At 37.5% G+C, this 14,033-nt stretch overlaps 1 protein-coding gene across 3 annotated transcripts in view; it reads left to right on the top strand.

Moving 5' to 3' along the window:
* Positions 1-293: 293 nt before the first annotated feature.
* TPR (translocated promoter region, nuclear basket protein) overlaps positions 294-14,033 on the top strand; it is a 42,540-nt gene continuing 28,800 nt past the window's right edge. For all 3 annotated transcript variants that reach the window (XM_064454365.1, XM_064454366.1, XM_064454367.1), the window contains exons 1-16: positions 294-496; positions 2,024-2,128; positions 2,602-2,675; positions 4,065-4,161; positions 4,523-4,626; positions 5,297-5,461; positions 6,207-6,299; positions 6,422-6,502; positions 8,419-8,506; positions 9,039-9,179; positions 10,149-10,240; positions 11,037-11,234; positions 11,772-11,879; positions 12,406-12,632; positions 13,328-13,491; positions 13,893-14,032. In XM_064454365.1, the coding sequence (XP_064310435.1) occupies positions 346-496; positions 2,024-2,128; positions 2,602-2,675; positions 4,065-4,161; positions 4,523-4,626; positions 5,297-5,461; positions 6,207-6,299; positions 6,422-6,502; positions 8,419-8,506; positions 9,039-9,179; positions 10,149-10,240; positions 11,037-11,234; positions 11,772-11,879; positions 12,406-12,632; positions 13,328-13,491; positions 13,893-14,032 (2,028 nt within the window). In that variant the 5' untranslated portion in view covers positions 294-345. The remainder of the gene's footprint in view (positions 497-2,023; positions 2,129-2,601; positions 2,676-4,064; positions 4,162-4,522; positions 4,627-5,296; positions 5,462-6,206; positions 6,300-6,421; positions 6,503-8,418; positions 8,507-9,038; positions 9,180-10,148; positions 10,241-11,036; positions 11,235-11,771; positions 11,880-12,405; positions 12,633-13,327; positions 13,492-13,892; position 14,033) is intronic.

A 14,033-nucleotide genomic window follows, 5' to 3' on the forward strand; every position in this document is an offset into this window, starting at 1 on the left:
GATAACGTCTCCTCCCCCTCCATTTCCCGGTTCGCAGGACCCCCCAGAAGGGCAAGCGGGCCGCGGTGAACCTCGAGATGAGGGTTGCGGGGCTCCCGCCTCTATTTCAGCCGCTTTCATGCCTTAACCAGTACTACAATCACACTCAACATGGCGGAAAGAGTTGCCCTACTGGAAACGGAAGTGCTTGCAGACGCTGCGGTCTCTTGGTGGAAAACTACACTTCCCATGATGCCGCGGGGCCCGTCCCGCCCGGTGTCGCATGCGTGGTCGCGGCGCCTGCGCAGCTGGGCGCGGGTGGCGGTGCGGCAGGGACGCGCCGCGGCGCCTGGGGTTGCCTCCAAGATGGCGGCTGTGCTGCAGCAGGTCCTAGAGCGGGCCGAGCTCGCCAAGCTGCCCAAGGCGGTGCAGGGGAAGCTGGAGCGCTTCCTGGCCGACCAGCAGAGCGAGATCGACGGGCTTCGAGCCAGGCATGAGCGCTTCAAGGTGGACAGCGGTGAGTGCGGGTCGGGGGGAGGCCGGAGGAGCGGGAGTGGAGGTGAGGGAGCAGCAGGAGCAGGGCGGGCCGGGCCCCTGCGGGGTCAGGGCGGACCTGGCGGGGTGTCGTGGTCCTCGAAACGCTGTCGGGGGGTGCCGGGGGTCTGTGAGGTGGGTGTGCGCGTCCCCGGCCCGGGCAGGGTCCCCGGGGCTGGGGGCGTCTCATCTCCCATGCCCGGGTGGGGGCCCTGTAGCTGAGACCTGATAAAGAGTTTTTTTCTCTCACTTTGCTTGGCAAGAGGAGTCTGATTTTTTTTACTTTTTGCAAAGGACTATTCAGAGTTAAAACTGTATTCAGAATGGGCTTAAAGAACAGCTTTTCGTCAGGTTTTTAACAGGCAGTGATATGTTTCAGTCTGCTTTAATCTTTGTTGTGTAAGAGAAATAATGATTTGTTTATCCAGCTCTCAAATAGCCTTAGGTTTATACTTTTTCTGCTAAATTCCATGTTGAAGACCATAACCTTTCTGTAAAATACACCTGATGGGATCAACATTTTTATATTTATTTGGAGGTTACTTGATTACAGAAAAATAATGCCATTCAAAAACTAGAGTAGAAATGAAGAAGAGCGTAGATGAGTATAAGTGCTGGGCAGGGTTGCGAATATGATTTGATGTATCGGGTAGGTGACACACTTCTGATGTAAACATTACTTCCACCTTTCCTTCAACCTTTTTCGCTTCTATGATAAAAATATTGCTAAAGTAAATTAGTTGATAAAGCATAGTGTAAATTAAGGTAACCCACAGATTTTAGCAGGTTAGTCTCTTTCTGGTCTGTTCTTCTCATATGTAGCTGGAGGGGCAGCATTATTTGAAATTGTAAGATGTGATAGGAAGCATAAGATAAGTAAAAATCCCTCAGTACTTCCTTAGAAGCCCACTATGCCTGAGAGTGAGATTAGTTGTGCTTTTACTACGTATTTTACAGTTAAGCTCTATAACATAGTTACTGTTTCAGACAACATCTAATTATTTTTCTGAGTGCTATGGGATATGCTGCGTAGAGCACAAAGGTTCGTTTTAAGAAGTGTTCATAAAAATTTTCTAAATCAAAGCTTTTGATACCTAGGGTTATGTGGATTTTATCATATGTATATAGAAATATGCTACAGTTAAAAGAAGTTTTAAGTTGATGAGACAACACTGCAGAATTGTGCTGATACAACATTTTTAGCTACATCAAAAAAATGTTAAAGAATTACTAAAATTAATTAGGCTGTTATTTTGTAGATCATTTCTGGAAACTTATCACTTTTCATGCTAAGAAAGTGTTTTCAACAATGTTAATTTGATGTGGAAATGAATCTCTTTGCCTTCAAAAATACTTTTTCTTAAAATTCTACTGTAGTCTTATTTTTAGATGTCTTCTTTATAAATACCACTCTTTAATAAAGATTCCTTTAATAAGGATCCTTGATAAAGGTGAGAAAGAAGAAGAAATGTTTATTAAGTGAAGCTGAGATAACATTGTTATTTTGCAGAACAACAGTACTTTGAAGTAGAAAAGCGTCTGGCTCAAAGTCAGGAGAGACTTGTAAATGAGACACAAGAATGTCAAACTCTCCGTGAGGAGCTTAAGAAACTTAGTAAGTATAACTGCACGTTCTTAAGGCTGAGCAGGATATTCTTTTTCAGTCCAGTGTTATGCTGAAATGCTTGAGGTTTTAAATAGGAATTGAAAATCCATCCATCAGCTACATTTGTTATGTCTGCAAGTGGAAAGATGTTTTGCTTTTGTGTTCAAGTTGGCTTTTTTTAAAATGGAATTTTTGTTCTAATGGAAAATAAACCTCTTGTTTGCTGATTTCTGTAGTAATAGTAGAACAGTGGGTTATGTATTGATCTTCACAATAAATGCATCTGCTCTAAGGGTTGCATTAGTTTGACACAATGCTACCTAGTCCATCCATAGTGAAGTCTTGAGTTCTCTCTCTTTCTTTTCTTTCTTCTTTTTTTTTTTAATGTTTTAAAGGGAAATTTTGGCTTAATTGCATTTGGAGAATGAATTCTGTCATTATATTACAGTACAGGTCCCTCAATACTATTTCTTGTCCAACAGATGAACAATTGAAGTCACTGAATGAGAAAAATAAAGAACTTGAAGCTGCTCAAGATCGTAATGCAGCCATTCAGGTACTGGAAGAACTTGATGATAAGTTGAAAGACTTCAGTTCACCTGTCTCACTGCAGCAAAGAATGCAACCAATTTCCAAACTAGACTCTATCAATATCTGTACAAATATTTAGATGTACATATTTACATGTCTGTGTGGCTGGGTATAGGAAAATTTTACAGTTTTTTGGTGTTTTTTTAAGTAAATGCTGGTGTTTTAGCAAACTGAATAACGTGAATATATGTCAGAGCAGATGCTTCTATTTCAGTTTAGATAGATTGTTTTGCTCTAGCTGAAACCTGTTGCTAAGTGGCTTTAAGCCAAACCTCAAAAATCGGACAAAGGTGTAAAGATGTTTTTCTCTCATTCTTTCCCACACTCTGGCACAGATTTCCTTGCATTATGCTCAAAAGTCATGGGGTTGCAGGGTGACTTCAGGTGACTGATCCAGGAGAACACTAATTATGGAGCAGGAAGCGAAAACATTATTATTAGATAGATTTGTCCACAATGAGAAGACAGATCTGATTGTTTCCCCAGAGGGGCTTACCTGGGCCTAGCTGAAGTCATTTGTATTGACACTTTAGAAGGCAGATATGAATGATCTGAGACTATTAACTTTTATTTGATTTTTATATTGATCTTTTGCATGTGTTCATTCCTTGGTTACACTGTTTTCTCTCTTACTTAACCAAATAAAACTTTCAGTGAAATCTTAACTATCAAAGCTGTTTTTCAAAGAATATTGAGATTAGATGTGGTTTTGAACAGTTCCCATTGTTTGTTTTGGATTTCCATTAGGCCTTCAGTTTGTTTCGTCTGCTCTAAGTTCAACAATTTTATTCTAATCTTTGTTCAAATACAGCTAGAACCAGAGGGAGTCTTGTGGCAGTCTGGACCTCTCTATGCCAGTTGAAAATTAAAGGCATGAAAACTACATGTTCAGTATGCTGGCCTTGAAAGCTGTGTGATGGTTCTCTCATCTTTGCAGTCTAATCTTATGTGATAGTGGCATTTCGCATTTAAGCATGAAGGGCTGGCAGGGCATTAGTATCAGTGTGATTTGTGGGGGAGGGGAACCGTTAATTGAAATGTGTTGGCTATTAGTCACTAGAAGAAAGTAGTACATTAACCTTCATTTGCTCGAATTATATACCCCCAACATGACAGAAGAAAATGGAAGCAGCCATGCTTTCATACCATGTAGTTTAAACTGATTCAGCTGCCCACTATAAAAGCCTTTATCCCATTCTTCAGTTGGCTGGGGTAACTTACTGTGGTTTAGCATGCTTCTCTATGATGGAAACTGTAAATACTGGCAGTTTATAAGTTATACCAGTTAACAGTTTATAACTGTTACAGGAAGCTGACCACACTTCTTTATTGCTCTCTTGTCTTTTTTTTTCAGAGCCATTTAAGTAGAGAAAAAGAAGAACTGGAAGCTGAAAAGAGAGATTTGGTTCGAACAAGTGAAAGACGATCTCAGGAAGTTGAACATTTAAATGGTATAGCCAAGTCACATTAACAAAATACTTCACGTGATTTTCCTAAATAAAAAATATGTTTGAACAATTGAACCGGTATGGAGTATGCAGTTTGTATAGGCAGCAACAAATAATGGATTAGCAGGGAAGAGTATTTAGAGAAAGGAAATGAGGCAGGAAATTACTTGCTAATTGCAAAAAAACCACAGCAGTTTGATGCTTGGTTTTGTAGATACCAAAACATACATTATACAATATCTTATTGTACAATATACAGTTACAAATGTTATCTTACCTGTTGGCATTCTTTACAATTTAGTTAAGCAAGCAATTAAAACTGTTATACGATTAGCTTTTTTAAACACTGATTACTCTTCTCCAGAGGATGTTAAACGCTTAAATGAAAAGCTTACAGAAGCAAACACAGAAAAGGTAAAACTTCAGTTAAAGCTGGATGAACTTCAAACATCAGATGTTTCCATGAAGGTGAGTAGTACTTTATATATGTACTACATGTTAATGTTCTAATAAGTAGTTGTTTACAAGTGATGTAATCATCATTGTGTCATTATTGACTTTGACAGTAGGTCGAGTGTACTCCTGCTATTTAAAACAAATTATTTTGTGGTAAAATTGGTGGCTGTGACTGGAAATGAGGCATATTTTATAGAAGGCAAGGGGGCATCAAGATGGGCAAGCATGTCATGGTGGCAATGGTGGCTGCTCCTACCCACTGGGAAGAAGGACTCCAGGTCCATGAAGGCAGGTAGAAAGGAGAAAAATAATTATTTGTGAACCTGCACCATTTCTCCGTGGGCAGAATTATCTCCATAAAGGGCTGAAAAAGTGGAGGAAAGGAGAAAAGAGGAGGAAAACTTTGATACCTTAATGTATTTCCTTTAACTAGATATTAATCTAGTTGATGTTCCCAGCTAATGCAAACTTTGAGGAAACTAACTCAATTTTCAAGAAGTTTTTCTAGTTTCAGACTGCTAAGTTAGCATTACCAATGTAATAAGGAACACTGCCTGTCTTTTGGTACTATTTACCAAATTACAGTACATTTTTGCTACTCCCACTCTGATCATAATACTTTGGTTTGCTTCTTTATTTTCTGTGGAACCAGTACAATTACACTATGCAATTTTCTTTTTAGTACCGTGAGAAAAGGTTGGAGCAAGAAAAAGAACTACTACAGAATCAAAACACGTGGCTGAACGCTGAATTGAAAGCCAAAACAGATGAACTGCTACACACTGCCAGGGAGAAAGGCAATGAAATCTTGGAGCTTAAATGTAATCTGGAGAACAAGAAGGAGGAGGTAATATAATTACTGCGTGCTTTTGCCATTTCTTATAAACTATACCTTCTGAATAACTGTATTACACAAAACCAAGTACTTTGATAACTGTATTTGAGTAAAAAAAAATGTTTTGCAATTAACAAGGAGATGTTCTTTCAATTTTTTATAAAATATTGGTTGTTTTTTAAGGAATATGTATAGCTACCATTATCTAGAATAGAAAAGTCAAAGTTTTTAATTATAAGCTAGAAATTTTGGAGTTGCTGATAACAAAGCTATATAATGATATAATGCTATTAAAATGTATGGGAATACAGTTCTTTATAAGAGGAAGGGGCAGAAGGATCTGACTTAACATTCTTTACGGAGTGGGGTGATGATATTTTTGTTTTCCTGCAACAAAATACGTGGCAGAATCAGTGGCTGTATTTTGAAAATACTTAGCTCCAGTGAGCTTCAGTTTGGGTACCTGAGCAGTTTCTTTAACAACTGTGACAACTGGTCACATTTTCTGTGGCACTTGGCTCCATGGAGGCTTGTGGGTTTATTTGGTTATGCGTGACTGGAGCAACTTGAGGACTCACTTCTTCATTTAGCTGAATGGATGGGAGCAAAGACTTTTAGAAAACATAACCATTTATGCTCTTTCTGGAACTTTTGGGCTTTTTTTAAAGTAAAAAAAAAATGAGATGGGTACCTCCCAAAATAAACTGTACTGGAAAGATAAATTTATACATGGTGTTCTCACTTCTTCTTTGAACAGGTTTCCAGAATGGAGGAACAGGTAAACAGCTTAAAACAGTCAAATGAAAATCTTCAGAAGCATGTGGAAGACCTTTTGAATAAACTGAAGGAGGTAAGACAACTTGAAGTAAATGTGAAGCAGCATTACAGTTGCTTCTACAAATCAAAAAACAAAATGAATGAATTAGAAATAGTGGAATGCTCCCCCATCCTGTCTCTTCTTTAATTTGCTAGGCAAAAGAACAGCAAGCTAGTATGGAGGAAAGATTCCACAATGAACTGAATGCCCACATAAAATTATCCAATTTGTACAAGGTGAGTTTATTGATTTGGTTATAAGCGTATATTAGTATTACTTGTGGCTGAATTAAATGTAATGCAGGCCAATTTTGGGGGGTTTTCTCCACAAAGTGTGGATGTAGGGAAGACTGACTGCTAAGGTAAAATATTGTGAAACATCCAAATCACTGGTTTCTTTGCTGCTCTCTTAGGCAGCATTTGAAATCTTGTAGTGCTTGGATCATTGTGTAGATTAAGCAAAACAGGGGTTAAAGTAGTAGTTTTATGCTCACTGTTCTGAGGCTTCATGTTGCTTGAATGTGGTTATGTCTTATGATGTATTGGGAGGTAAAGGTTTGTATGTAAAATATGACTGTGCAAGGTATTTTTCTGCGTTTGGTTAGCAGAAGTTCATTTCAAATAACTCTGCAAGTGTTAGTGATCTGGTTAAGACACAGTGGAAAAATAAGCACCATCTAAACGAGGAATTCTTGTTTTGTCAGCTCAGAGTGAAAAATATCCTGCAGCATATTGACTAAGAGAGTCAGCTAAAGAGGACAACTAACTGCTCTTTAGTTTACATGTATTAGATTCACAGGTTAATGAATGCCGTTTCCTGAGTTTTCCTGTGTAGACACCCACATAAACATTCTACCCTGCTTAATTCTGAGCTCTACGTTAATACTTTGTCTGATTAGATGTAAACTGATGTCCCTTCATTGAACAGCAAGTCAACAGCTAATTCTTCTGGGGGATAATGTGTTACCATTTACCTTTTTAATTTGGTTTTGTTTTGGTTGGGGTTTTTTTTTTAATCCTACTCGTTCATGCTTATGTTATAGAATCATTGATTTGCAGAGGCTTAAAGGTTTGTATTCTGCTTAACGTAGGGTTTGCTATATACTTTTAACTGCTGACGCATTTATCTGACCTGATATTAAAAGCATCGAGATTGAGTGCCCTCCCATGGGAACCTATTCAGAGACTTCGCTGATTAGAAAAAGTTGAATTAACTTTATTTCAGTTCTCTCTAATGGACTTGCAGAATGGCTAAAGTATTGTACTTATGAGATCACAGTTTAAGAAGGATCTGGAACTCCTTGAGCAAGTCCAGCAGAGAGCTACAAAGATAATCAGGGGACTGGAGCATCTCCCATATGAGGAAAGGCTGAGAGACCTGTGTTTGTTCAGGCTGGAGAAGAGAAGGCTGAGGGGAGGATTTCATAAATACCTATAAATATCTAAAGGGTGGGTGTCAGGATGATGGGACTAGGCTCTTTTCAATAATGCCCAATGACAGGACAAGGGGGAATGGGCACAAGTTGGAACACAGGAAGTTCCAGCTCTATAAGAAAAAGCTTCTTTCTTGTGAGGGTGACAGAGCAGTGAAACAGGCTGCCCAGGGAGGTTGTAGAGTCTCCTCTCCTGGAGGCATTCAAAACCTGCCTGGACATGGTCCTGTGCCCCCTGCTCTGGGTGTGCCTGCTCAAGCAGTGGGGTTGGACAAGATGATCTCCAGAGGTCCCTTCCAACCCCTGCCATTCTGTGATTCTGTAATCTCTAACTGGAAGCAAAGAAACATAAACTGTTTATGTAAGATTGTCTAAAAATACTAAATTTTTCAGGATTATCAAAATTGGGTACTCAAATTTCTCCACATCTTCTTTAGCGAAGAGAAGGAATAAAGCCAGCACGAGCTATAAAGCAGCTAAAGGGCATACAGTTTATTTGAATTTGTCATATCAAATCAATGTTGACATTTCATACTCTCAGATGCACAGTTTGCATTAAAGTGAGACGTAATCCAGTGGAAAAAGACTTGTCCAGTTTAGGTGAATCTTTTAGCATTTTACTCAGAAACTGTGTGTTCGTAATTTTAGGTCAGTTTGAGCTTTCTTATAAAAATACAGTTGCTATTACTGTTTAATAAAAGGTTAAATACTTTTATTTAGAGTGCTGCTGATGACTCAGAGGCAAAGAGCAATGAACTGACAGGAGCAGTAGAAGAGCTACACAAGCTCCTGAAGGAAGCAGGTGAAGGTAAGCAGGGGGTGAGAAACGGCAAATGGAACAGAACAGTTAAGCTTATTTGTAACTACCTTGACATGTTGAAAAATAGGTATTGAGCGTTCATGGAGTTTATGGAAGCATTAGGCTTTTGGGATGGTGGAAACATCAATCACTTTGTAACAGATACTTTATGTGACTAGTTGAATTTACTTTGAGGTGTGTGTTGGAGATAAACTGTCTTCAAATATACCTGGAATTTTACTTTGAATTTTGATGAAAATATCTCGTTTTACAAGATATGTCTTCATTTTAGTGTCTTGTTTTAGTTTCCTTTTCACTGATAAAAGGACAGTTCGTATTTTAGCCCTTTTCTAAGCAAAGGGGATAGGCAGAACTTCATGCTTCTGTCATGCTACTGAGTTTTCTTATCACCATAAGCTTCTGCAGATCATATAAAGTTAAAGTAAAATTTAAGGTACATATGCAACTGTTGGTCTTTTTTAAAAGAAAAAAAATAAAATCAACCACACCACAATAAACTGCTTGTCTGATTTAATTTTAGCTAATAAAGCAACCCAGGAGCATTTGGCTGAGGTAGAAGAGTCAAAAGCTGTAATAGAGAAAGAACTGAGAGAGAAGATCAGTAAACTGGAAAAGGAGCTGGAGAATGCTAATGATTTGCTGTCCGCTACAAAGCGTAAAGGTAGGGGTTGCACTGGGAACTGAAATATATAAAGCCTCAGGCTTTCTATCATAAGTAGTCTTGCATAAAAATACTATGCTGAATTTCTGTAGGAAGTAAATGCAATGATCTTAATTAATTAATCTTTGGTCATTTCTAATAATGTATTTCAGAAGCTTTTTTTTGTGTGTGTATGTATTTTCCCCACCAGAAAATGCATTTTTATCAAAATGTTTTTTGAACTTTTTTGTTAATCTGATTTACCCTTTCAAAGAAAAGGGGGAGGAAAATTTCCTTAAGGCTGAATCATCATGCTGGAGAGGAGAATGGGGTTGATAAGCTATTCTTATTTTCCTCTTAGGAAAAGAAAAAAAAAAAGGCAATGGGAAACAAACCTCTGTCCTTAAATTTCTTTGACATTAAATCTTGCTCAGTGTTCACTGTTGTAGTTCTGTCTTTTTTTTCCTTAAAGGAGAGCGTTTGCTACCCATAGGTAATTTCTAAAGGAAAGAGGGAGCGCAGAGCAGGAAGGAACAGAGCAACATGAAGTATATTTGCTATCTCCATGTGCTAATTTAATGGAAGTAAACAAGTGCTTTGCCACTGTAAACCTTCTGTGGTTTGCTAAGAAATCTGATGCTAAGCTTTGCACCAGCTATTTCCAAATGCTTACGTTCAGAAATTATCTAAATTTTAAGAGTCTAATAGCAAAAGCTTTTCAGTATTTCAAATGAAACTAGTCAGGGACTAGTTGGGTAATGTATGACATGGAATATTACATATAATACCAGTCTCATCCACATTTGTATGTATAATATATTTTATAGAAAACTCTTTAACCAGCAACTTTAAGGACTTAAAATAGTAATTTAAAATACAGTAGTTATAAAGCACAAAGGTGTGTGAAGGCATCATTTATATTAATAAAGAATATTTATGATGGGAATTATTGCAGCTTTATAATGGTAATTGGTGGGATTATGTCTTCAGGAGCCATATTGTCTGAGGAGGAACTGGCAGCAATGTCTCCCACTGCTGCAGCAGTAGCTAAAGTAGTCAAGCCTGGAATGAAATTAACTGAGGTAAGTGAGAAGAAACTTTTCAATTTCAAGGCCCTTGAAATGGCAGCAGAAATACCTTAATAATATAAGAGCGCAGGCTTCATTCACTGTTTCGGACTTGGTGTAATGCCTAACTGAAGTGGATGAAATCTTTTCATGTATTTGAAACAGACTTGCTAAGATGTTGGCATTTTCTTCAACATACCTTACAGTTTTTCTTTAGTAGGTGAAAACATTCGTAGGGTCTTTTGGTTCTTTTTCTGAAATATGGGGGAGGGGAGGGTTGTGTGTATATAAACTTGTTTTCTGTATGCATCTTTGGCAGAAGCCTTTTTTCCCCCCCTTATTTACATAAATGCTGCACATTTGGCTTGTACTTGCAGAAAAATTAATGAGAGGTTGTACATATTCTGGTTTTTGGTTTTGGTTTTTTTACACATTTATTAATGCAATTATTATTTTCATTTTGCTTCTTACTGGTCATGCTGTCTAGCTATTAAGTTACTTTATTCTGTGCTTGCTGTTTTCTTTTGTGATACTAGTTTTGATATTTCTGTTGTCTTAAACTTGCTTAGGATTTGTCCGTTTTAAATAGAATTGTTTTATTGCATACAGTTGCACTATAAAAATCTGCCATTTTTAAATTAATAGGGATAACTGCTTTGCCATGGTATGAGTCCTGAAACCACATTTTTTTAGAAGTCCAACTTGTTTCTCTGAATTAGTTAGTTTAGAGTTGTATAAAATTATACCACCTTAAGGTATGAATTAAGTAATTCGGCAAACCAGTCATTCTTTGATACATCTTTTCTTATAGCTGTATAATGCATATGTAGAAACTCAGGACCAATTGCTTTTGGAAAAGCTGGAGAACAAGAGAATCAATAAATATTTGGATGAAATAGTGCAGGAAGTAGAAGCAAAAGCACCAATCTTGAAACGTCAGCGTGAAGAATTTGAGCGTTCCCAAAAAGCTGTTGCTAGTCTGTCTGCAAAGCTTGAACAAGCTATGAAGGTCAGTATAAAATAAAAGAGCATGTAAAATTATGGAAAAAATGGATTTTTAATTCCTTAATCATAATTGCTGTTAGTAAATGCATAAAATGGATCTTTTAGTCAACTTTTATTGGGGGCAAATATCTGTTGAACTTTCTAGCTTGCGATTTATTGGACCGTAGACAGTATTTTACAGAAACAACATTTTTCAGATTTTTTTTTTTATAAGGAAGGCTTTAATGTGGTGACTTACAATCTCTCATTTTCTGAGAGTAGAGTTCTTTATAAACAATGATTAGTATTTGTCTGCCCAAAGAAATAAAATTGAACTTCAGTGCCCACTCCTCATTAATTTTAATACATACACTAACATAGTATGAAAGAGTGTGGCTTGTGATTCCTAAATATGTGGAGTTTAACCTTTGGAGTGTAACTTTAAAGTAGTAAAGCACAGTTTGATTGACAAGACATGTCTCTCTAATTTATGTGATGTCTCTGGAAATAAATGTGTCTGAGTTTAATTGCTATGTGTTTCTTAATGTTTGTATGCTTGCAGGAAATCCAGCGATTGCAGGAGGATGCTGATAAAGCCAATAAGCATGCCTCTCTGCTTGAAAGAGAAAACCAGAGACTGGAAGTACAAGTAAAAGACCTTTCACAGCAGGTAGAACAAATGTTGCTATGGTTAAATGTACTATTTGCAATTTATTTATTAATATGAAGTCCTAATTCTGAAGTTTGCTTGGAAGTTGTGTTTGGCCACAGTCATGTATGCTTTGGTTGTCCTAAGAGCCTTAGTGATGTTAAAAGCTTCTCATTAGGACAAAGTGACATTTACATTTCTGCTTACAAAATTAGTTTAGCTGGATAGAAGTGATCCTGCTTTAGGATAACATTGTTAAACATCTAACATGGAAAAGTGGTGTATTATAACATCTTTGATTGGAATGTACTGTAATCTGTTCGTAGAATTGAACACAGAGTATCTACTTCTGATTTTGATGTGGTTTCCTTTTGTCAAACTGTTTTTTCTATAATGTAATTATCTTACAAGTATTAATTGATTGTAGTAGTTTGTATGTTGTAGGAAAAAATTACTTAATTTCCAAGGACTTTTTTGTAACGTATTGTTTTTCAGAGTGAACATTTGAATCTGTATGCAAGTCTTACACTAGAATGTTCTCTTTCAGATTCGTGTGCTTTTAATGGAACTTGAAGAAGCTAGAGGCAATCATGTGATTCGTGATGAAGAAGTGAGCTCTGCTGACATCAGTAGCTCTTCTGAAGTGATATCTCAACATCTAGTCTCTTACAGAAATATTGAAGAACTTCAGCAACAGAATCAACGTCTCTTGGTGGCTCTTCGGGAGCTGGGAGAGGCTAGAGAAAAAGAGGAGCAAGAAACAACGTCATCAAAGTAAATTATGTGTTCCTTCTAGTAAACTGTTTATGCTAGGCAGTAAGAGGGATATATTCAAAACCTCGTTAGTTGTTTGCTTCTGATCGTTATTAATTGTTTGCGTATGTAAGTGTGCATATGTTCATGAGCAGCTGTGTAATTCATAAAGGCAAACTTACTAAGAATCGTTGTCTTTGGTTTTAGATTAAAATGGCTTTATAGCTATATATCTTGTGCTCTCATCAATATACAAAGTAAAAATAATTGTCCATTTTTTTTTAGTGACAGTGATTTCGCACGAAGGAGCTGTTTTTTGAAAAAGTGGTTTTATTCCCATTGGCTGAACAAAAAATAATCAAATGTGTGCATATCTAATTCACTAGCTGTAAAGCCCTCAGATAATGTAATTCTGTATAAAAAGTTCTTAACCTGATTCTCTGTTAATGCTGCTGACTGTTGTTTGAAGTTATTCACGTGAATGGAATTACCTTGGCTCTGCTTTTCATGGAAGAGGCCTACTTTCTGTGTCATCTATAAAATGGCAAGCCCAAAGGACGATCTTTCTTTTAAGTTTGCTCAAGAACCTCAGTGGTACTTAACTTTCAGAGATCCAATAAAAGTACGCTGAAGGACTTGTGGCAAAATGTAAGGGTTGTGTCATCTTGGTATGCCTCACTGTGTATGTTACTGAAAACAACTGTTGCTGGTTTCAGAATTTCTGAGCTTCAGGGTCAGCTTGAAGAAGCTCTCAATGAGCTAGAAAAACTGCGTGAATCACGTCATCATCAGTTGCAGCTTGTTGAGTCTATAGTTCGTCAGCGTGATATGTTCCGCATACTGTTGGCACAGACTACAGGAGCTATCATTCCTTTGCAAGGTAAGCTTCACGTTTCTGCCCCATGGAAAAAAAGAAAATTGTCATTTGTTATGAGTTCTCAGTAATGGTGCTGTGATGGTACTAGTAACTTCTGTTAATCTGGTATTCAACTTTTGCCCTTACTCACTGGAAACCCCATAAATTTGCATTTAGACACATGATTTTATTTTTACAGTGTAATAACTTGCGACATAATGACTGATGTGTGGTGGTGACTACTTGGTAGCATATTGTAGGTGTAAAGAAGGAGTTGCTCAGGAGAGCCCAAGACTTTCCTAGCAATGCAGTATTGTACTCAGGATTGAAATATTGCCATATTTCAGTGTGGTTATATGATCTTCTGCTTTGGCAAGCATTCATTCAATCGTTGCCTTTAAATCCCCTTTATCTTTTATTTTTAGCCTCAGGTATATTACCAGAGGAGGTTTCTCTTACATCTACTCCAAAGCGCCCAAGTTTACCTCAAGCCATGTCAACTCCTGCTCCAGTGTCAATGACTGAGTCGGTGGAGACGGTAGAGGCTAAGGCTGCACTTAAGCAGG

This window comes from Phalacrocorax carbo, chromosome 6 (genome assembly GCF_963921805.1).
Source record: "Phalacrocorax carbo chromosome 6, bPhaCar2.1, whole genome shotgun sequence".
Lineage (NCBI taxonomy): Eukaryota > Metazoa > Chordata > Aves > Suliformes > Phalacrocoracidae > Phalacrocorax > Phalacrocorax carbo.